Below are 25,410 nucleotides of genomic sequence, written 5' to 3'. Positions count from 1 at the left end.
GAGGACATTTGGAGATATGCAAAAACAATATCTATATGTAATCGTACTAGAGCAATCAAATTAAGAATAATACACAGATTGCATATATCCCCAAATCGCAGACATGCTTTTAGCCCCTCTTCCTCTTCTCCTTGGTGTCTTAAATGCAAAACTGATACAGGCACCCTAACACATTGTTTATGGTCATGTACCAAGATACTGGTCTGGTGTTGTGAAAGAAATTGAAAAGATCCTAGGGGTTGATCTAGAATTGAGTCTTCCTAGTATGCATGTTACTTCTGTGGGTAAGAGGAGGCTTTACAACATCCTTACCTTCGCAAGCAAGGAAAAACATCCTTTTACAGTGGATTAGTGATAAGGTTCCTTCTATTAAAGATTGGCATAAGATACTATTTGACTGGGTGCCTCTGGAATATCTGACATGTACATTGCATTCTAAAACAGATCAGTTCTACAAAGTATGGGAACCTTATCTAAATTACCTAGAACCGAGGTATCAGCTATTATGCTGCAAGGATTCTTAGAATGGTGGTGATCTCTGTATTTCAGAATTACACTGTACGTTCCATGTGTGGAAACTAACTTCTTGGTTTAAAGTGAGCTTTTTTGTTTAATTTCTGTTTGTAAGTTTGTTTAAAATGTATGTATTGAGAGGTGCAATGATGGGGATGGGGATGGGGTGAGAGAAGCACTGAGCGGGGAGAGGAAAATGGTGTACGTATGCATGTGTGTGTGTATGTATATGTATGCGTATGTATGTGTAGGTATATGTATAAATACGTAGGTATGTGTAAGTGAGTGCTGTTTTTTTGTTGCTTTGTCTCCGTTGTTGTATCTCTTAATATGGGTGAAAATTGTGAAATTCCAATAAAAATACTGTTACAAAAAGTACGTTCATCTCTCAGAGAGAACGCATCGCCATCCTGAGCAGTATGACGGCTGCTTGGTCCCATGGTGTTTATACTTGCGTACTATTGTTTGTACAGATGAACGTGGTACCTTCATGCTTTTGGAAATTGCTCCCGAGGATGAACCAGACTTGTGTGAGGTCTACATTTTTCGTTTATTTTGAGTTTTCCATGATGTCAAGCAAAGAGGCACTGAGTTTGAAGGTAGGTCTTGAAATAAATCCACAGGTGTGCCTTCAATTAACTCAAATGATGTCAATTAACCTATCAGACGCTTCTAAAGCCATGACATAATTTTCTGGAATTTTCCAAGCTGTTTAAAGGCACAGTCAACTTAGTGTATGTAAACTTCTGACCCACTGGATTTGTGATACAGTGAATTACACAAAGTAGATGTCCTAACCGACTTTCCTCAAATTTCTTGTTAACAAACTGTAGTTTTGGCGTGGTTGAAAAACGAGTTTTAATGACTCCAAAGTAAGTGTATGTAAACTTCCTACTTCAACTGTAGGTCCAGAACTTTTGTGAAATAAATAAATGGGAGAGGTTGAAGTTAGAGGAAGGAGTAAAAACAAACATAATATAACTATTGTAAAATAGACTGTGCCCATAATATATATATATATATATATATATATCAGCCGAAGTGATGTTTTCACTAGTTCACTCCAATTAGGGAAGGGTAGTGGGGTTAGAAAGTAATAATTGTAAAATATATATAATATATATAAATATAAATATATATAATATATATAAAATATATGTATTTATGTACGTACAGTAGCAAGAAAAAGTATGTGAACCCTTTGGAATTACCTGCATTTCTGCATAAATTGGTAATCAAATTTGATCTGATCTTCATCTAAGTCACAACAACAGACAAACAGTGTGCTTAAACTAATAACACACAAATTGTATTTTTCTTGTGTGCATTGACTACACCATTTAAACATGCACAGTGTCGGTTGGGAAAAGTATGTTAACCCCTAGGCTAATGATTTCTCCAAAAGCTAATTGGAGTCAGGAGTCAGCTAAGCTGGAGTCCAATCAATGAGATGAGATTGAGGATGTTGGTTAGAGCTGCTTTACCCTATAAAAAAAACACTCACACAAATTGAGTTTGCTATTCACGGGAAGCATTACCTGACGTGAACCATGCCTCAAACAAAATAGATCTCAGAAGAACTGAGACTAAGAATTGTTGACTTGCATAAAGCTGAAAAGGGTTACAAAAGTATCTAAAAGCCTTGATGTTCATCAGTCCACAGTAAGACAAACTGTCTATAAATGGAGAAAGTTCAGCACTGTTGCTACTCTCCCTAGGAGTGGCCATCCTGCAAAGATGACTGCAAGAGCACAGTGCAGAATGCTCAATGAGGTAAAGAAGAATCCTAGAGTGTCAGCTAAAGGCTTACAGAAATATCTGGAACATGCTAACATCTCCGTTGACGAACCTACAATACGTAAAACACTAAACAAGAATGCTATTCATGGGAGGACACCAAGGAAGAAGCCACTGCTGTTCAAAAAATAATAATTCTGCACGTGTGAAGTTTGCTAAAGTGCACCTAGATGTTCCACAGCACTACTGACAAAATATTATGAGGACAGATGACATTACAGTTGAGTTGTTTGGAAGGAATACACAACACTAGGTGTGGAGAAAAAAGGCAACGCACACCAGCATCAAAACCAAATCGCAACTGTAAAGTATAGTGGAGGGAGCATCATGGTTTGGGGCTGCCTCATGGCAACCTGTCCAGGCCCTCATCGATGGAAAAATTAATTTCCAAGTTTATTAAGACATTTTGCAGGAGAATGTTAGGCTATCTGTCCGTCAATTGAAGCTCAACAAAAGTTAGGTGATGCAACAGGACAATGACCCAAAACACAGAATTAAATCAACAACAGAATGGCTTCAGTCAGAATCCTGACCTCAACCCGATTGAGATGCTGTGGCCTGACTGAATATTTCTGAACTAAAACAGGTTTGAAGAGGAATGGTCCAAATTCCTCCTGACCGTTGTGCAGGTCTGATCCGCAACTACAGAAAATGTTTGTGGCAAGAAAAAGTATGAGAACCCTTTGGAAATACCTGGATTTCTGCATAAATTGGTCATACAATTTGATCTGATCATCTAAGTCACAACAATAGACAAACACAGTCTGCTTAAACTAATAACACACAATTATATATTTTCATGTCTTTATTGAACACACCGTGTAAACAGTAACAGTGCAGGGTGGGAAAGTATGTGAACCCTTGTATTAACTGGTTGACCCTCCTTTGGCAGCAATAACCTCAACCAAACGTTTTCTGTAGTTGCGGATCAGACCTGCACAATGGTCAGCAGGAAATTTGACCATTCCTCTTTACAAAACTGTTTCAGTTCAGCAATATTCTTGGGATGCCTGGTGTGAACTGCTCTCGGTCAGGCCACAGCATCTCAATCAGGTTGAGGTCAGAACTCAAAGAAAAACCTTTGAATGAGTAAGTGCTGTGATATTAAAGCTGATCTACCCCCTAAACAAATACATGTATGTAACTGAAAGAAAAATTACTTATGTGGTTCTTTATTTTGTGTTAAATCATTCCATTTCTATGGCCTGGTCTTCACTTGGGACCTGTGCCAAAAGCAGGAAGAGACATTCCCATGACGTATCTAGCAGCCAATGGCAGTCTCCTGAGATACAGTAGGTTGGGACGGTTTATAAAAAGGTAGTGATGACACATTATTATCAGGTAAAAATTATTGTTCAAACAACCCCAAAAGGATTAGTACACAAAAACCAACCAAGATGTATGTTTCGCTTTGTACACTTTTTCAACATGACTTCAGAGCCATGGTCCATAACACAGACGGTAAGACACAGTAATACATATACCTCCCCAACAACATCTTTTTAACTCCACATTGTGTGAAAACAATTTTTTTGCAGTATTCCTCCTTCTTCCATTTCTGGTTGCAGAACATGTATATTTTCTTACCATTACATCAGAAGGGGATTTAACACGGTTGGAGAGCCAGGGTCTATAACTTAGGGATCACACATACCTGTCCCTCTCCGACGTTGTGTGTGTCAATGACGGTGATTACTCCGGGGGCATGGGGGCTTCGGCGGGTGGTGCTGTGGGGGGTAGCACCCTCCTCGTCGGGGGTGCCAGTGGGTAGAGTACCAGCTAGCTGGGTTACCACCTTCCCCACCATGGTGAGACCAGTCTTTAGGGTCTAACCAGAACGACAGGGGGAAGGGGGAGGGAGAGAAGCGCATATAGAGGGGGGAGAAGAGGGCAGATGAGAATGGAGAGAGGGGGGAGGTGAAGAATAGCAGGAAACAAACATCAGATTGGGCTAATCGTCAAAAACCTAGACACTCCCAAAAAAGACACCAGTATGTCTGTTTGACTAAGGGGATCTGGGAGAGAAGTGTTAATCAATATAGAACGACTGTGTCTACGCATGCCTATAAGCGTGTGTGTCTGTGAGAGAGAGACTGGCTATTTACTCAATGCTATCAGCTGCTGCTGATGATGTGGAGTGCTGAAACAGCAGGAGCCGAGTGTCTGCCACCAGTCTCTCCTCCCAAGACTCCCCCCCTCTCAGCCCTACACAGATCAATGGCTCCTGTTTGGATTAGCACTAAAACGTCACACTGCAGTGATTAGAAAACACATTAGTGTTGATCAATTAGGAGCCAAACGCACTATTTCATTATTGATGGGGCTCTGAGCAATTTACACACACCAGTCTGTTAGAGGGTTAGGTGGAGTCGCCAAGTGAGGGAGTGTGTGAGTGTGTGATGCATAGACCCAACAAAACGAGAGGCGCCACGCGGTATTGACAGTGCTGCCTGGCCTGAATACCTGATTAGGTTCTCCGGGGCCCCTTTGCGCTGACACACACACACACACACACAGTATAAGGACTCCATTAGCTCAGGAAAGTGTAGCGGTGAGATAGTGCTGCTTAAGTGGAGTCTATCCATTTCCTTGAGCCTGGCCTGGCCCAGGCCACAGAGGTGTTTGAGTCAGACACCCTGGCTAGGCTCGGAGAGGACATGGAGGAGCCATCACACTGATGCAGAGCATCACACACACAGGTTTGCTTTCTGTTTACATTCCAGTGATTAGTATGAGGAACAATACAGCTGGAATTATGGAACAATAAAACTGTTACAAAATATTATTTCCTACAAAATTCTAGGAAACACTCCCCAAAAACTCCCCCTTAGCGCTCTCTCCACGCCCCCTCTCGCCTTCAAAGTCTCTGGACAGCAGCACTCAGTCGGAGTGTGGCGTTGTAGACCGGAGGAGGGGGGAAGGGGTGAAAATGTTGAGATGATAATATATAGTTCTAAACGGCGGTTGCAGACCGGGACCTCGTTTCCCCCACCCTCCGCTAGCCAGACTAACACTCTTTTTATGTACAGTGCTTTACAAAAGTATTCACCACCCCTTGGTGTTTTTCCTATTTTGTTGCATTACAACCTGTAATTTAAAAATGATTTTTATTTGGATTTAATGTAATGGACATACACAAAATAATTACCACCAAAACTCACAGACCAGGCAAGGAGGGCATTAATCAGAGGCAACAAAGAGACCAAAGATAACCCTGAAGGAGCTGCAAAGCTACACAGGGGAGATTGGAGTAGCTCTCCATAGGACCACTTTAAGCCGAACACACCACAGATCTGGGCTTTACGGAAGAGTGGCCAGAAAGGAATTTGGGATCCCGAAACGCATTGTTTTACGCTGCTGCTACTCTCTGTTAATCATATATGCATAGTCACTTTAACTATACATTCATGTACATATGTACAGTCGTGGCCAAAAGTTTAGAATGACACAATATTAATTTCCAAAGTTTGCTGCTTCATTGTCTCTAGATATTTTTTTCAGATGTTACTATGGAATACTGAAGTATAATTACAAGCAAGTGTCAAAGGCTTTAATGGACAATTACATGAAGTTGACGCAGAGTCAATATTTGCAGTGTTGAACCTTCTTTTTCAAGACCTCTGCAATCCGCCCCTGGCATGCTGTCAATTACATTCTGGGCCACATCCTGACTGATGGCAGCCCATTCTTGCATAATCAATTCTTTGTCAGAATTTGTGCGTTTTTGTTTGTCCACCCGCCTCTTGAGGATTTCCCACAAGTTCTCAATGGGATTAAGCTCTGGGGAGTTTCCTGGCCATGGACCCAAAATATCGATGTTTTGTTCCCCGAGCCACTTAGTTATCCCTTCTGCCTTATGCAAGGTGCTCCATCATGCTGGAAAAGGCATTGTTCGTCACCAAACTGTTCCTGGATGGTTGGGAGAAGTTGCTCTCGGAGGATGTGTTGGTACCATTCGTTATTCATGGCTGTGTTCTTATGCAAAATTGTAAGTGAGCCCACTCCCTTGGCTGAGAAGCAACCCCACACATGAATGGTCTCAGGATGCTTTACTGTTGGCATGACACAGGACTGACGGTAGCGCTCACTTTGTCTTCTCCGGACAAGCTTTTTTCCGGATGCCCAAAACAATCGGAAAGGGGATTCAGAGAAAATGACTTTACCCCAGTCCTCAGCAGTCCAATCCCTGTGCCTTTTGCAGAATACCAGTCTGTCCCTGATGTTTTTCCTGGAGAGAAGTGGCTTCTTTGCTGCCCTTCTTGACACCAGGCCATCCTCCAAAAGTCTCTGCCTCACTGTGCGTTTAGATGCACTCACACCTGCCTGCTGCCATTCCTGAGCAAGCTCTGTACTGGTGGTGCCCCAATCCCGCAGCTGAATCAACTTTAGGAGACGGTCCTGGCGCTTGCTGTACTTTCTTGGGCACCCTGAAGCCTTCTTACAAACAATTGAACCGCTCTCCTTGAAGTTCTTGATGATCCGATAAATAGTTGATTTAGGTGCAATCTTACTGGCAGCAATATCCTTGCCTGTGAAGCAGTTTTTGTAGCAAGCAATGATGACGGCACGTGTTTCCTTGCAGGTAACCATGGTTGACAGAGGAAGATCAATGATTCCAAGCACCACCCTCCTTTTGAAGCTTCCAGTCTGTTATTCGAACTCAATCAGCATGACAGGGTGATCTCCAGTCTTGTCCTCATCAACACTCACACCTGTGTTAACGAGAGAATCACTGACATGATGTCAGCAGGTCCTTTTGTGGTAGGGCTGAAATGCAGTAGAAATGTTTTGGGGGGATTCAGTTCATTTGCATGGCAAAGAGGGACTTTGCAATTAATTGCTATTAATCTGATATCTCTTTTCATAACATTCGGGAGTATATGCAAATTGCCCTCATACAAACTGAGACAGCAGACTTTGTGAAAATTAATATGTGTCATTCTCAAAATGTTTGGCCATGACTGTACATACTACCTCAACTGGCCCGACCAACCAGTGCTCCCGCACATTGGCTAACCGGGCTATCTGCATTGTGTCCTGCCACCCACCACCTGCCAACCCCTCTTTTACGCTACTGCCACTCTCTGTTCATAATTTATGCATAGTCACTTTAACCATATCTACATACTACCTCAATCAGCCTGACTAACCAGTGTCTGTATGTAGCCTCGCTACTGTATATAGCCTCGCTACTGTATATAGCCTTGCTACTGTATATCATTATTTTTACTGTTGTTTTCTTTTTTGTTCACCTAATACCTTTTTTGCACTATTGGTTAGAGCCTTTAAGCATTTCACTGTAAGGTCTACACCTGTTGTATTCGGCGCACGTGACAAATAAACTGATTTGATTTGAGACTTCGCAAACATATGGAAGAAGGTACTCTGGTCAGATGAGACTAAAATTGAGCTTTTTGGCCATCAAGGAAAACGCTATGTCTGGCGCAAACCCAACACCTATCATCACCTCGAGAACACCATCCCTACAGTGAAGCATGGTGGTGGCAGCATCATACTGTGGGGATGTTTTCCATCGGCAGGGACTGGGAAACGGGTCAGAATTGAAGGAATGATGGAAGCTAAATACAGCGAAATTCTTGAGGGAAACCTGTTTCAGTCGTCCAGAGATTTGAGACAGGACCGAAGGTTCACCTTCCAGCAGGACATGGACAACCCTAAGCATACTGCTAAAGCAACACTTGAGTGGTTTAAGGGGAAACATTTAAATGTCTTTGAATGGCCTAGTCAAAGCCCAGACCTCAATCCAAGTGAGAATCTGTGGTATGACTTAAAGATTTCTGTACACCAGCAGGAACCAATCCAACTTGAAGGAGCTGGAACAGTTTTGCCTTTACAGTTTTGCCTTGAAGAACGGGCAAAAATCCCAGTGGCTAGATGTGTCAAGCTTATAGAAACATACCCCAAGAGACTTGCAGCTGTAATTGCTGCAGAAGGTGGCTCTACAACGTATTGACTTTTGGGGGGGTGAATAGTTATGCCCGCTCAAGTAGTCTGTTTTTTTTGGTCCTATTTCTTGTTTGTGTCACAATAAAACATATTTTGCATCTTCAAAGTGGTAGGCATGTAGGGTAAATCAAATGATACAAACCCCCCCAAAATAAATTTGAATTCCAGGTTGTAAGGCAACAAAATAGGAAAAATACCAAGGTAGTGAATACTACACAAGCCACTGTATGTCGCCATTAGTGGCTAATGGGACTGCTATCACGCTAGCCGTTAGCGCTCATTAAGGAGGGAGGGAGAGACCATGGGAATAACTCTAACCCGAGGGGGCTTCATAAATCAAATGAGGTTTCCCTTTGCAGGCTTGGAAAAGACAGGAGACTGGAAGAATATGAGGAAATTGCTGTGCTAGGCTAGTAGCGTGGGATAGCTTAGCCGCTACATCAACAGAGCGGAGGGGTATAAATTCAGTTTGGTATCAAAGGGCGTAGCAGTTAGCGTAGCCTGGCGGTGCTCTCCAGCTGAGAGGAGTATTGCAGGGGATGTGTCCCATATTGCAGTACAGTACAGGATGGAACCCCCTACAGACACATACAGGGACCATAGAATTGAGTTAAGATGCTCATTGACTCTCAAGGCCTGTGTCTGGGTTATGATATAGATTCACAGAATGGAAAAGCCAGGGTGGATCCTAGATCACTTCTCAGAAATGTACAGATGTAAATGATTTTATTACAACCACTGAGGTGGAGGGAGGTGTGTGTGAGAGAGTGTATGTGTTTGACTTACTTTAGCAGCGCTGATGACAGTAGCTGTGTAAGACTGGGCATTGTCCCCACAGGCACCGCCTCGAGACTGGTGACACCGGATCAACTGGAGGGAGAGGAGAGAGAGAAGAGGAAAACATAGATAAGAAATACATAACCATCGTCCTCCTGCACCTGATGCCAACCAGAAACAGAATATGGAGGAGCAGCACATTAAAAACACTCCTCACCTATCCCTCTGTCCATTTCCTTGGATCCAGTCATCCATCCCAGACCTACTCTATACTTCACGAACAGAGTAGCCTATACGTTTCCCAACATTACTCGGTCTACTGCCCAATGCCATAGTAACAAATAGTCACGGACCCATCTGTCAGTTGCTTGAGTGGCCGAGTGGAATCAGAAAACTACCAGACACAATTATCCATTAAACTTCATGTGTAGAGTGGACTTGCTTTTGGAAAATACCAAAATCCTATTAAATAGACATGAAAAAAACCTACATCTGTTGGTTTTCAGATGTTATCATTTCTAGTGGTATCTTCTTGGAATGAGTTGTAATGAGAGATTAAAGAGCTCAAATAAAAAATGCCTTTTGGAGAACTGTAAATATGCTGTTGTGGTAAGTACATCTGTGATGGATGGGTGTGTGTGTGTGTGTCCTACCTTATTCTCAGCGTAGGCTAGCCAGCGTCCTCCCAGTGCTATGGGGTTTAGGTTGGGGCCCGGACATGGAAAGCAGCCTGAAAACACAGGGGAGGAAGCATACAGTTATTGAAGGTGAACTCCATACTTTCTCCATACCCTTCAGCCACGGGACAAATTGGATACATTTTGAGGATGACACAACACAGTTACACCATTTGATATACACCAATCAAGGCGTAAAATCATGACTGCATATCTCAAATGGAATGCCCTGGGATTACCAAACTTCAACATGTTCCCTTTTAAAAGTTGCAGAAACCGTGAATGCTGATAATGCTGCTGTAGATATTCGCTTTAGAAGTCAGAGTCCCTCTCCTCCGAGTGTGTCTCGGTTTCTCTTAAAGCCCTAATGTGTTTGAGCGGGGAAAGTGGATCACTGTGTGTGTGCGCTTTAGTAGTCCCCATAGGGATCAGTGTGTCTGCCAGTCAATCTAGACAGGAGCCGTCCCCACTAATGCCACAGAACGCATTAGGTCATAGTGTGGCTCTAAGTAAAAAGAAACACACTCAAAAGCTCAGCATAAATACAAATGGACGTCAACACACATACAGAAGATGAGGACATAAATTCACAAGCGGATCAAGCTATCAGTATACAGTGCATTCGGAAAGTATTCAGACCCTTTGACTTCTTCCACATTTTGTTACATTACAGCCTTGTTCTAAAGTAGATGATATAAAAATAAAAATCCTCAATCTACATACAATACCCCATAATGACAAAGTGAAAACAAGGTTTTAGAAATGTTTGCAAATGTATTAAAAACAACGACAGAAACAGCTTACTTACATAAGTATTCAGACCCTTTGCTATGAGACTCGAAATTGAGCTCAGGTGCATCCTGTTTCCATTGATCATCCTTGAGATGTTTCTACAACTTGATTAGAGTCCACCTGTGGACAGCTCAATTGAATGGATATGATTTGGAAAGGCACACAACTGTTTATATGAGGTCCCACAGTTGACAGTCCATGTCAGAGCAAAAACCAAGCCATGAGGTCAAAAGAATTGTTCGTAGAGCTCCGAGACAGGATTGTAATCGAGACACAGATCTAGGAAAGGGTACTAAAAAATGTCTGCAACATTGAAGGTCCCAATGAACAGAGTGGCCTCCATCATTCTTAAAAGGAAGAAATTTTGAACCACCAAGACTCCTCCTAGAGCTGGCCACCCGGCCAAACTGAGCAATCGGGGTTGAAGAGCCTTGGTCAGGGAGGTGACCAAAAACCAGAGGGTCACTCTGACAGAGCACCAGAGTTCCTCTGTGGAGATGAGAGAACCTTCCAGAAGGCCAACAACCTCTGCAGCCCTACACCAATCATGCATTTATGGTAGATAAGCCAGATGGAAGCAACTCCTCCGCTTGGAGTTTGCCAAAGGGCACCTAAAGGACTCTCTGACCATGAGAAGCAAGATTCTCTGGTCTGATGAAACCAAGATTAAACTCTTTGGCCGGAATGCCAAGCGTCACATCTGGAGGAAAACTGGCACCATCCCTACGGTGAAGCATGGTGTTGGCAGCATCATGCTGTGGGGATGTTTTTCAGCGGCAGGGACTGGGAGATTAGAAAGGATCAAGGGAAAGATGAACGGAGCAAAGTACAGAGAAATCCTTGATGAAAAGCTGCTCCAGAGCACTCAGGACCTCCGACTGGGACAAAGGTTCACCACCTTCCAACAGGACAATGACCCTAAGCACACACCCAAGCCAAAAGCAGGAGTGGCTTCGGGACAAGTTTCTGAATGTCCTTGAGTAGCCCAGCCAGAGCCCGGACTTGAACTTGATCAAACATCTCTGGAGACTCTAAAAATAACTGTGCAGCAATGCTTCCCATCCAACCTGACAGAGCTTGAGGATCTGCAGAGAATAATAGGAGAAACTCTCCAAATACAGGTGTGCCAAGCTTAAGCTTGTAGCGTCATACCGAAGAAGACACGAGGCTGTAATCGCTTCCAAAGGTGCTTCAACAAAGTACTGAGTAAAGGGTCTGAATACTTATGTAAATGTGATATTTCAGTTTTACATTTTTAATACATTAGCAAACATGTCTAAAAACCTGTTTTTGCTTTATCATTATGGGGTATTGTGTGTAGATTTAGAACAAGGCTGTAACGAAAACAAAATGTGGGAAAAGTCAACGTGTCTGAATACACTGTATACTGGAACTAATGTGTCCACCCACTCACACAGATGTTGATGTAAACAGTCATCTCACAGTAGAGATGAGTAATAATTAACTAAATACAACCACACACACACACTGGAGTCAATGGCCAGAAGGCACCAGACATGGGTTCAAATAGTATTTGAAATTACTTCAAAAACATTATCTGTGCTTGATTAAGCTTGTCTGGCTTGATAGACCAATATATTAGTTCCAAAACACTCAAGGTATTTGAGCACATCCACCATCAGGATTCACCTCTACTCCCAAACATGTCTGTAAACAGAGAAGGAGTAATGATGGAACCGGCCATAAATGCACGTAGAGAGTAACTGGGACAAATACACTTGTTTGTGCACACACATACACGCAGATATACAAACACATACCCCCACACACATACATACAAGTACACACACACCAATACGAGGTCATGTGACTGCGAAGGGAGAGAGGCGAAGGGAGAAGGGTATGGCTGACAGTAATGTAGTGATCAGGGTGCAGATGAGATGGAGTCAGACAGTAATTTAGTGTTCAGAAGAGTCAAGGCTGGGAGGCGCGGGGTGAATAGGACTTGAGGTAAGCCACAATGCTACAGCCTTTTGTTCGCTCTCCACAGCTAGGGGAGAACGACCCACTCAGCCCAGGCAGTGAGATAACATGTGTCTGACACATCCTGTGTGGATAAGGGGAGGAGAGGAGAGAAGAAAAGAGAGAGAAAAAGGAACAGAGGAGAGGGAGAAGAGAGGATGTGATGAGATATTGGAAAAGAGAAAAGAAATAAAAAGAAAGAGGAGAGGAAGGGGGAGAAGAGGAATGAATATGAAGAGAAAATAAAAGACAGTAAGTGAGAGGGGAAAAGGCTGAGGAGAACAGAGGAAAGAGAAAAAGCAAAGGGCCGGGAAGAAGGAAAGATGAAGAGAAAATAAAAGATTTGATCGAGAAAAAGGGGAATCACCAACCCCAACATCACATCCACATACAGACCTAACTAACCTCTTCCCCACTCCACACCACTATAAAAGACAAGAACAACTAAAAACACACACATTACAGGATGCCTGTGTTGCTCCTCATCCTCCCCAAAGAGAAACGAGTCTCCATTTCACGAGGAGGAAGCGTCATTGAGAACATACTATAAACATACTGTCAGTGATGTTGAGATGTGTTAAGCTACCAGAGGGGCTTCTGCCTGCTCTACAATGATGTTTCAGTGAAAACAGTTTAGACCGGTTTCATAGACTTGTTCTAAACGTGGTGCTCCTTGAGGGGGCATGGTGGTTTGTGTATTGCGGGGTAAACGCTGCGAGTATCGGTGTTTAATTAGTTGGTTGTTTGGGCTGGGTGATGCCAGCGTGACAGACTTGCTTGTCTTTTTGGTGGTAGGATGTTTGTGTGGAAAATGCTGATTTGTTACGTTACTGGGCTGGTTCTGGCTCTGTGTTGGTGCTACTGGCTATACAACGGTTAGTGGGTAGCTATATCACCTTGGTGTTTTCACATATGTACACAGAGAAACACAGGAGAGACTGAGCATCTGTTCCAAGATGATATGTCCATTGATTTCCCAGAAGAGAAGATGCATCTGTGAGTACTAATCTAGTGTGTGTGTGTGTGTGTGTGTGTGTGTGTGTGTGTGTGTGTGTGTGTGTGTGTGTGTGTGTGTGTGTGTGTGTGTGTGTGTGTGTGTGTGTGTGTGTGTATACAGTGGGGCAAGAAAGTATTTAGTCAGCCACCAATTGTGCAAGTTCTCCCACTTAAAAATATAAGAGAGGCCTGTAATTTTCATCATAGGTACACTTCAACTATGACAGACAAAATGAGAAAACAAAATCCAGAAAATCACATTGTAGGATTTTTTATGAATTTATTTGCAAATTATGGTGGAAAATAAGTATTTAGTCACCTACAAACAAGCAATATTTCTGGCTCTCACAGACCTGTAACTTCTTCTTTAAGAGGCTCCTCTGTCCTCCACTTGTTACCTGTATTAATGGCACCTGTTTGAACTTGTTATCAGTATAAAAGACACCTGTCCACAACCTCAAACAGTCACACTCCAAACTCCACTATGGCCAAGACCAAAGAGCTGTCAAAGGACACCAGAAACAAAATTGTAGACCTGTACCAGGCTGGGAAGACTGAATCTGCAATAGGTAAGCAGCTTGGTTTGAAGAAATCAACTGTGGGAGCAGTTATTAGGAAATGGAAGACATACAAGACCACTGATAATCTCCCTCGATCTGGGGCTCCACGCAAGATCTCACCCCGTGGGGTCAAAATGATCACCAGAACGGTGAGCAGAAATCCCAGAACCACACGGGAGGACCTAGTGAATGACCTGCAGAGAGCTGGGACCAAAGTAACAAAGCCTACCATCAGTAACACACTACGTCGCCAGTACTCAAATCCTGCAGTGCCAGACGTGTCCCCCTGTTTATCTGCAAAGGGACCAGGACGACTGATCCGTGTAAAGGAAAGAATGAATGGGGCCATGTATCGTGAGATTTTGAGTTAAAACCTCCTTCCATCAGCAAGGGCATTGAAGATGAAACGTGGCTGGGTCTTTCAGCATGACAATGATCCCAAACACGCCACCCGGGCAACGAAGGAGTGGCTTCGTAAGAAGCATTTCAAGGTCCTGGAGTGGCCTAGCCAGTCTCCAGATCTCAACCCCATAGAATATCTTTGGAGGGAGTTGAAATTCCGTGTTGCCCAGCAACAGCCCCAAAACATCACTGCTCTAGAGGAGATCTGCATGGAGGAATGGGCCAAAATACCAGCGTGTGAAAACCTTGTGAAGACTTACAGAAAACGTTTGACCTCTGTCATTGCCAACAAAAGGTATATAAAGTATTGAGATAAACTTTTGTTATTTACCAAATACTTATTTTCCACCATAATTTGCAAATAAATTCATAAAAAATCCTCCAATGTGATTTTCTGATTTTTTTTTCTCATTTTGTCTATCATAGTTGAAGTGTACCTATGATGAAAATTACAGGCCTCTCATATTTTTAAGTGGGAGAACTTGCACAATTGGTGGCTGACTAAATACTTTTTTGCCCCACTGTATGTGTGTATGGTGATAAGAACAATGTGTGAAGTATAATCAGGGGGGATTTTATTGATCAAAGCCACAAGGAAAACAAACGTCCATGAGTGTGTCATCTGGTTCAACATGAACACATACATCAAAGCCTTATCATCCAAAGTGGCCAAATTCACAGACAGCATCCTAAATTGCACCCTATTCCCTACATAGTGGGCCCATAGGACTCTGTTCAAAAGCAGTGCACTAAGTAGGCAATAGGGTGTGATTTAGGATACACAAGAGTCCCAGCTCCTTACTTGTAACAAAGAACTTTTTGGTGAAGGTACAGCTGTCGAATGCAGCAATCTTCTCCTGCAGGGCGACAACTAGAATCCTACAACAACAACAAAAAACAATCAGGAAAATTACAAATAGGATGTGAATTTCATATAACATAATACTGCAATATATTGATATGAATGCACTTTACATGAATAAGAAAAGTGATTATGCTGTACGTACTCCCTATTGCAGTGCAGGTCGTAGATGGGCGTCTTGAACTGGATGGACTTGACCATCTCCCCTGTCCTCAGAGAGTACAGGTCCACACAGCAGTATGGGGGGCTGGTCCTAGGCATAGAAACACAAATGCTTCCTTTATTTGAAACATTCAGTAGAAAACAGGCAGATATTTTTGAGGTCATGCAGATGCTTGGACTTCTGAGTCATCATGAGTCATTAGTCAAATATTTAAATCACACATGGACCAAAACACACACACACACCAGGGTAATCAGAGATGGTGTTTAACAGCTGTAAGTGAAGATCAAACGCCATTGAGAGCCCAGGCCACTGGTGACCAGTGAATCAACATTTAGAAGGCGCAGTGGAGAGGAGGCCTGTGGCGGGCTGGAACCCCAGAGCGCCCCAGTGAGGGGAGGCAGAGAAGAGGAGAGGGGTTACAGGGAAATGGTTTGTCATGTAACACAGGGAGGGAGGCCAACACCAGCCAGTGGCTGCTGGCATTGGAACATAGACATAAATCCTCATCAACTGTTCTCTCCCCCTATCGGTCTGTCCTTCTCCTCAGACTCGCTCGCTCTCCCTTCTCTTGATCTCTCCCCACTGGCAGAGACCATGGTGCCACATTTGTGTGTTGGTTCTGTTTCTAGGGCCATTGGGGCTGTTTGCTTTCAGCAGGCTATTTACTCTGCTGTATATATATTTTTTAAACTTCTTCCTATAAAAACATAAGTCTTTAAAGTATGTACGCTACAAAGTTCACTAAAATCACCAGAAATCTAAGAGAGCTTCTTTTTGTGTCAGCCTACGTACACAAAAAAGTTCATTTCAAAAGTCTGAGCCCAATCCTGTAGCAGTTCTTCTACTCCACTGGGGTCAATGCGTCAATAAGGTTGTAATGTAATCTGCGTTCCTAATCACTGAAACCAACTGACCGACCAACCGGCAGCTACTTTCTCCATCTTTATGGTGGAAAAGATCTGCTCCTTCCATTCAGGCCTCTCTCTGACAGATGCAAACAGTGGATGAAATACTGTGGCCGAACCGTTGAGAAAATTACCCCATTTCAAAATATGCACACATCAGGCCATCACAAAGCAGCCAAGACATCTTAAACTGGCCGCAAAGCGCCGGGAACATGGAAACACTTTGGGGAGAGATGAATGCTAAAAAGCTGCAGGGACTCTCCTCCATGTGCTACTCGATAGCCCTGAGTCGCAGCCATGGAGAACCGGAGGGGGTTTCATTTGCCATAATTCTTCCAATGAGGGAATCTTCGAATGGAGCCGATGATAGAGAAGCCAGTCTGCCTGCACTACATTATTTTTTTCCTCTCCCTCCTTTTCGTCTCTCTCGCTTCTCCATCTTTTGTTCCCTCTCTTTCACTCCATCTCTCTCTCTTCTCTCCCGCTCTCTCCTCCTTTTCCGCACTCTTGGTCAGTAGACATGGCCCTTGTTTAACTGCTGTTGGTTCGTGTTAGCAGTGTGTAGACTGGCTATATTGAGTGTTGTCGCTACAGCAAATGCCAAGCAGTATTAGTTTCTGTGAACACAGGCTGTATGATGTTCTGGCTCCATGTCTGCCTGGGGACTGGGTGGTACAAAAACACTAAATTAGTCCTGTTGCAGACATAAGGGGAGACATGCAGGTAACTGCCAAAATAAAGGAAACACTTGAGTAAATGAGGGATGCCAAGTTTATTGAAAGCATGTGCTTCCACACAGGTGTGGTTCCTGAGTTAATTAATCAATTAACATTCCATCATGTTTAGGGTCATGTATAAAAATGCCCTGTTGTCCAATATTTTGGCTACCATGAGTAGTCGTACTGAGCGATTAATCAACTTTGGTTTCGATTAAAAATATTTTTGTTACGTTAAATGCACTATTGCATTATGTGGGTTGAATGCTGTAACACAGAATAAAACAATTAATAAAAGTCCCATGATGGTAGTGACTGCCCATTACTGCTCATCACTTATAATCTTAATTTATTCACATTACTTTAGTGTAATAAAATATTTCAGTAATGTACATTACATATGTTTTATTTGATGACTTATTTCATTCCAAGTCATCATCTCCATGCTGTCTGACAAAATCCCTATTTACTTCAAAGTAAACAAGGCATACTTTTATGTCTGCTGAATACCATCAAATCATTTAGAGAATGTATTTTCAGGTAGATACCTTGCGAAGCAACAGCTGCTGTCTATATCATCTCACGGTCACACATTCTTCTCTCTTCCGTAGAAGGCGTATAAGAAACTGATCAAGTAGATGCACAATGGATTATGGTCATTGTAGCATATTACCAATGGTTTAGGTGTTAAACTACGTAGAACTGTGGCACGCTGGAAACCATCTCCCTACTACATCACACAGTTCAGGCCGGATCTGATTTATCTAAAAATAAAATACAAAAATAAAAACTGTGCAATATGGGCACTGAGCTCACAAAGAAAAAAAACTATTGAAATGGAATTTAAATAACTGCCCGCCATTTGTCAATTTGTTGTTTTAAAAACTCAATTCCGGTTAAACGCTCAGCACTAATGACTAGAAGAGATCTGTGACTTTGAAAAAGGGGTCTCAAAAAGGAGCATAGGGGGTTTAAAGGGTGTGTCTCAGTTACCAGATCTCAACCCAATTGAACACTTGCGGGAGATTCTGGAGTGCCTGAGACAGCGTTTTCCACCACCTTGAACAAAACACCAATTTATTGGAACAATGGTGTCACATCCCTCCAAGAGAGTTCCAGACAAAACCACATTGAAGCTGGTGTCCTTTATTTTGGCAGTTACCTGTAGGTCTTGTCCAGAAGCCACACCTAGTCCCTAATGACTTAATTACTGCCCAGTCTCAAAATACCTAACATCATCAATAAGATTTCAATAGATGTGAATCATGCGGAGAGTAACCCCATATACTACCTTGGCTGCTACGGCTGTCCACGCCCTAAAAGGACACTTACCCCTTGATCAGGGGGATTAGTGTGTGCGTGTAAGCAGCACCACTCCACAGAGCTGGGGCAGACATGAACGCGGCTCCACATACCCACTGACACAGCCAGCGGCAACACCCAACACACACTCTCACTGGCTGGCTGGCTGGCTGTTGAGGAAACTTTCCCTAGTCAGTGGCTGGACACTCAGCAGCAGCTCCGGCGCCACAGGAGCCCTCAGATCTCTCAGCCCAGCCAGAGACCTAAAAGGTTGTGTCCGCGCGTACATACATGCCTGATATTGCCTGTTTGTGTGCGCATGTACGTCTGTATGTGGGATTGTCTGACGTTCTGTGTGCAAGTGGGATTGTCTAACTTTCTGTGTGCAAGTGGAATTGTCTGACTTTCTGTGTGCAAGTGGGATTGTCTGACTTTCTGTGTGCAAGTGGGATTGTCTGACGTTCTGTGTGCAAGTGGGATTGTCTGACTTTCTGTGTGCATGTCAAAGTGTGTGCATTCCCCCCTCATTTCCTGTAAGAGACAATGAGGAAGACAAAGGAGGTGAGAGTTTTGGGTGACCTCCATTCAGTTGTCCATAGCAGCCGTACCAAATACTGATCTGCTGCAGGACTTACACTAGGAGATCAAGGCATATTATGATACTCTCTGGCACACCAAGGAAGCATTACCAATCTGAGTACAGGCAATGAGATTAATAGAGAGATAACTTATCCTAACTTGTTTTCTGGCAGCTCCTCCATCGATTTCAGCGTTAAAACCAGGGTCAAATCAATCTAATCCAAATGCTTTTTACGAAATATCAGGCGCCCAGATTGAGTCACTCATGGGGACAATGATGATAGCACGCCCGTCCCTCTATTACAGAATGAAAATGGCCCCCAGTTGAATTGTTTCGGCCTGGGCAGTATTTTAACAAATGTCGGCGTTCTAATGGAGCCAGGACAGGGTCAGCTGTAATGTGATTTCCTGGTGCTGGTGCCGCGGAGGCGTGGGTTGAAAGCCAGGCTAAATCATCATTCAGGGCTAGATGTCAGTCCAGTAACATGTTAAGGTGACACTGAGCTCCCTCCTCCACCTTGGTAATAGGACTGTTATTATGGCTATGAGATCAAGTGTCTATTTACTGGGATGGCCTTTTGGGTCTGAATTGATGCAAAGAGAGAGGGAAGGAGATTGAAGGGGTTGGGAGAGAGACAGATGAGATTGTAAAATCATAAAAAGGTTGAGAGTGTCTTTAAGCACTTGCATACATACTCACACACAGAAATAGAGCAACACACACAGAAATAGAGCAACACACAGAAATAGAGCAACACACAGAAATAGAGCAACACACAGAAATAGAGCAACACACAGAAATAGAGCAACACACAGAAATAGAGCAACACACACACACACCCACTGATGAGGCAACAGCCATGACCTCTGGAGGAGAGTCTAAGCCTGCTTGAGTGGAAACGGTTGGTCTTAGCCCATGTCGACTTCACAACGCTTCTAACATGAAGGGTTTCCTCACATAACAGTAAACCTAAATTACTCCGATAATAACTGGGTAGTAGGCTGTAAAGCAGCCAGATAGATGGGTGTAGCAGGTGTGGCTCTCCATCTCCCCCTCAAAACGGCCACTGGGCAAGCCAGTAAAATAGATGTGTACATCCTAAATGGCACCCTATTCCCTATATAGTGCACCAATTTTGCCAAGACCCTATGGGACCAGGTCAAAAGTGGTGCACTACCTAGGGAATAGGGTGCCATTTGGGAAACATACAATGTTTCTGAGCCTCTTGACCATCCAGCACAGCACAGCTCTGCTTTGCCTGGCCTGCTATAGACTAGCTACTATACCATTTTGGAAAAAGTATACACAACCGAATGTTTATGTGACATTTACAACCGGGGCAGAGCCTTAATTTTAGCAACACGTCAGTTTACAATGGTTATTATGTACATTAGGTCAGACGCATGCCATTTAAATCACTAGAGAGGGTTTTTTCTACATAAAAAGACATCTTTAACATCTGTTATTTTTTTCCTCCAACACGATAGCTCTGTGAGCTGGGCTTGCACTTCTTCTCCGGGAGGGAACGTCTGGCTTCTGGTCGATGGGAACCGGGAAGGTTATTAATTCATGCATTTTTATGAACCGGAGCTCAACTGATGGTTAAAAAAACTGCACACTTCATGTGGCAGGCTGCACTGGGGTAGAGAGCAGGGGAAATGGGGAAACCTTAAAGGGGAATTAAAAAGCAAGCAAATAAATTACATTTACAAGGAGGAGGACGTCACCACGTTTCAGACTGCAGCTCAGAGCTGAGCCCTTTACGAGCTCCCTGAATACGAACAGACAATTACACGCTGTGGAAACGCAAAACAAATACAGCCTGGGCCTGGTCCCTGCAGTCTCTGCTGGAAGTGCTGAGAGGACAGGGACAGAGTGCCCAGAGGCCAGGGATGCCACCCGGTCCACAAACCGCCTAGATATAAACCAATGGATTTCAGAGCAATAAACTACAGGCCCACGGGTGAATATTAAACAACAGTGACCAAGACTAGAGTATTTCGATTTCTTTCATTTCTACAGTACTATAACACATATGGAATCATGTAGTAACCAAAACAAAGGTGTTAAATCAAAATATATTTTTGATTTCAGATTTCTACAAAGTAGCCACCCTTTGCATTGATAACAGCTTTGCACACTCTTGGCATTCTCTCAACCAGCTTCATGAGGTGTACCTGATATGCATTTCAATGAACAGGTGTGCCTTGCTAAAAGTTAATTTCTTTAATTTCTTTCCTTCTTAATGCATTTGAGACAATCAGTTGTGTTGTGACAAGGTAGGGGTGGTATACAGAAGATAGCCCTATTTGATAAAAGACCAAGTCCATATGGCAAGAACTTTGAAAGTTTCTTCAAGTGCAGTCGCAAAAATCTTCAAGCGCTATGATGAAACTGGCTCTCATGAGGACCACCACAGGAAAGGAAGACCCAGAGTTACTTGTGTAACTGTGTTGTTGTGTGTCGAATTGCTACGCTTTATCTTGGCCAGGTCGCAGTTGCAAATGAGAACTTGTTCTCAACTAGCCTACCTGGTTAAATAAAGGTGAAATAAAAACTTATGCTGCAGAGGATAAGTTCATTAGAGTTAAATGCACCTCAGATTGAAGACCAAATAAATGCTACAGAGTTCAAGTAACGGACACATCTCAACATCAACTGTTCAGAGGAGACTGCGTGAATAGGGCCTTCATGATCAAATTTCTGCAAAGAAACCACTACTAAAGGGCATCAATAAAAAGAAGAGACTTGCTTAGGTCAAGGAACACGAGCAATTTTACTGGTAGAAATCTGTCCTTTGGTCTGATGATTCCAAATTGGAGCGACGCTGTGTCTTTGTGAGACGCAGAGTAAGTGAACAGATGATCTCCGCATGTGTGATTCCCACTGTGAAGCATGGATGAGGCATGATGGTGTGTGGGTGCTTTCCTGTGACACTGTCAGTGATTTATTTAGAATTCAAGGCACACGTAACCAGCATAGCTACCAGAGCATTCTGCAGCGATACGCCATCTCATCTGGTTTGCACTTAGTGGGACTATCATTTGTTTTTCAACAGGACAATGACCCAACACACCTCCAGGCTGTGTAAGGGCTATTTGACCAGGAAGGAGAGTGATGGAGTGCTGCATCAGATGAACTGTCCTCCACAATTACCCGACCTCAACCCAATTGAGATGGTTTGGGATGAGTTGGACCGCAGAATGAAGGAAAAGCAGCCAACAAGTGCTCAGCATATGTGGGAACTCCTTCAAAACTGTTGGAAAAGCATTCCTCATGAAGCTGGTTGAGAGAATGACAAGTGTGCAAAGTTGTCATCAAGTCAAAGGGTGACTATAAAATATATTTTGATTTAACACTTTTTTGGTTACTACATGATTCCATATGTGTTATTTCATGGTTTTGATGTCTTCACTATTATTCTACAAAGTTAAAATAGTAAAAATAAGGAATAACCTTTGAATGAGTAGGTGTCCAAACTTTTGACTGGTACTGTTCATCTTACATCTGGGAAATTGTTTGATGTGCACGCACTACTGGTGAACCACATAGGTAAAAATCCTCGGAGTTGAAGAGCTTAAATGCTTACCAAAACTGACACCTGTCAGTGATAAGATTTTTTTGGGGAAAGAAAATCATACAAAAGAAGAGGCCATGTTTTATTTTCTTCGTAACAGAAGAGCCTATTGGAACTGATCTCACAGTGGTGTTTTGAGAAACATGTTACAAATAAAGCCTGGACAAATTGGTAAAACTCATCTTTGGACTGAGATCAGACTGGTGAGGCCGAGTCATAAATTTATAACAGTTATTTCTACACACACGCACATGATAACAATTACTTTATTTTCAAGTGAGGTGGGTGGTACTGGCAGAAAAGAGACAAAATTCTGTCACAATATTCCCAAAGTTTCCTTCTACCCCTCTCTGACTCCCCCCCCCCCAACCCACTCCATCTTTCTCATTCCCTCTCTCCCCTGTAGAACCCAACCCTCAACACACAACAAACGCTGGCCACATCAGAGGCAGCTCGGGGGGGTGGGAAAGGGGTCTGTGATTCCGGCACGCTGCGGGCATTAGCGGGAAAGTAATTAGGGTAAAAAGTTCAACCACAGCTCCATGTCTGCAGCACTGCCAGAAATACATTTCCTCCTCATTCAGTACCGTACACCACCAACAAGCATATTGGAAACACATTTCCCCGCCAGTGTGTGTGTGAGAGAGAGAGAGAGAACGCTTGCAAAAATCCCTTGGTAAACCGCTAGAGTTTGACGTACCAGTGCGTCAATCTAAGTAACATAATTTTAAAAAAGCAGCATCACAATCAGTCTGTTTTTTTGCATGGGCTCAATCCACTGCAGCCACCTATTTCACCCTTTCTTGCATCCAAACGGTTTGACCATCCTATAGAAAGGGGAGACTCTTGCGAACTGGACGGTGTTCTCCGTTTTGCTCTACGACCCCAAGAAGTGTCACAGGACTTGTCTACAAGTAAGCCATACAAATTAATGGAATTATGGAGGAAGTTTGTGTCAAAGACAAGGGGTAAAATAATTCCTGAGTTTTCTTCTATCTCCTAGATATAGAACAGACCTTATTCCTTATGACTGAATTGTTGACCTTTCTTTCCCTTTATTAATATGTTATTCAATGTGTTTCTATGGTGGTAAAGGCCGAATTCAATATTACATCAAAAATATATATTTTTTATATACCTAAAGCGGTCCTAAAACTCAAAATCATAGTCAAACGATCCATGGTATGACCTTCTTAAAACAATTCCAGTTGTCAGCTTAGAATAACAATAACAAAAGAGAGCCTAATAATAAAGATTAGATGGACAGGAGTTCAACCTCCTCACCATTACTGACAGCAGTGGAGTGGACATGAATATTTATCATCGAAAAACACATGCCTTGTATTTAATGCACTTCTTGTCAGTTCACTATTCGCCAATTTTCTGTCAGAGTTAAGTGGAAACATTTCAAACAAAAAACAGCATCTCGTCAAGTGTGCATTCAGCTTTGACAGCTAAATGCACAGTTGTGTCAAATAGCCTGTAGTCAAATGCTCTAAATATCGTAGCATATCATATTAAAGTTCAAACAATGTACTCAAAGCAGACTACCTACGAGGAAGATTCAACAACACGACAGGTCAACCAGAAAGAGCTTTTAGAAACCCACAGAAAAGACTTTAAAACCAAGGTAATTCAACCTGTACGCATTCTTCATTGTCCAATACACAATATGCTGCCTCAGGGTGTATCTGCCAAGGAGTCCACTTTGTGATAACACATGGAGTTGTTCTTTACTGTCAAGTGTCAAATGAGAATTGAATACGACTAAAGATATCACTATAAAATATCACTGCATTATCAACACAAAAATGAACAACTACTCTTTGAATAAACCCTTGTCGGTTACAACACAAATAAAGGTGGGCTACCCGTCCTGCAGCATCTTAAAAAAGAAAATATATATGGAAAACTGCTTTTAAACTCTTCAAAAGGCTTCACTTCAAAGGCTAGGGTCTTCCTATCCTTGGAGACCTCAAGTTATACGAGTGTCCCAGTCTGCACGGAACACACAGAGGACAGACAGCGCACAGATCTAAGCAGCAGTTAGCTGCACCTGGACTAGACTGTCTCAGAGGAACAGTCGGGAGGGGAAGGAAGACAAGAATCCATGACAAGGACAAGATGGATGAATCCCAAATGGCAACATATTCCCCAAGTAGTGCACTACTTTAGACAAGGGCCAACAGGGCTCAGGTCAAAAGTAGTGTACTATACAAGTAATATGGTAACATTTGAGACATACACTATGAGAGAGGAGACTGTGTGCTAAATAGCATAGCATCCCTAATGTCCATTTCTCACTCGCATGCACAAAAACAGCTTCTTGGTGAAGAGAACGTATTGGTAACTAGAGGGTACCTAGTTCAAATCCCAAGTGAGGTACAGTATACTAATGTTTTCTTTATTAGATTAGGTACTTAATCTGGTTTCCAGCCATTCACGGCATGTCATCCTTAAACACACCAAAACTACTTGGGGTTGGAAATTACTGGTAAGTGATATTGAGAGGAAAAATATGCTACTTCCCCTAAATAGAAATAGGTGGCATATTAATACATAAGGACATACATTCTAAGTTGCTGAACAACACCTTCAGTATCACAAAACTGATATGCCCCGATTATATTTTCACATTAAATTGGTCATTAACAGAATGTAAAATATACCGCACAAAAGCTGAATGAACGGTGGGCTGAAAATGATGCCTCATAGTGTGTGTAAAAAAAAAATGTTTATACCTTTCACTTCGTACCACTGTGTTTAAACTGACTTCCTATTTGAAGGGGAAAACTAGCGAGGCAGAACATATTTTCATCTGACAGAAAACAGATGAGG

At 42.8% G+C, this 25,410-nt stretch overlaps 1 protein-coding gene across 6 annotated transcripts in view; it reads right to left on the bottom strand.

The window, feature by feature from the left end:
* The window catches only part of LOC123992809 (BCAS3 microtubule associated cell migration factor-like), a 384,557-nt gene that overhangs the window by 319,621 nt on the left and 39,526 nt on the right, over nucleotides 1-25,410 (bottom strand). For 5 of the 6 annotated variants that reach the window (XM_046294341.1, XM_046294336.1, XM_046294339.1 and 2 more), the window contains exons 8-12: nucleotides 15,472-15,579; nucleotides 15,267-15,343; nucleotides 9,708-9,784; nucleotides 9,064-9,147; nucleotides 3,965-4,138 (exon numbers count right to left, since the gene is read on the bottom strand). In XM_046294341.1, coding sequence (XP_046150297.1) covers nucleotides 3,965-4,138; nucleotides 9,064-9,147; nucleotides 9,708-9,784; nucleotides 15,267-15,343; nucleotides 15,472-15,579 — 520 coding nt within the window. The remainder of the gene's footprint in view (nucleotides 1-3,964; nucleotides 4,139-9,063; nucleotides 9,148-9,707; nucleotides 9,785-15,266; nucleotides 15,344-15,471; nucleotides 15,580-25,410) is intronic. The other variant, XM_046294337.1, reaches the window with a different exon arrangement.

Source organism: Oncorhynchus gorbuscha, linkage group LG13 (genome assembly GCF_021184085.1).
Source record: "Oncorhynchus gorbuscha isolate QuinsamMale2020 ecotype Even-year linkage group LG13, OgorEven_v1.0, whole genome shotgun sequence".
Taxonomy (NCBI): Eukaryota; Metazoa; Chordata; class Actinopteri; order Salmoniformes; family Salmonidae; genus Oncorhynchus; species Oncorhynchus gorbuscha.
This window is presented reverse-complemented; position numbering and strand designations above follow the sequence as displayed.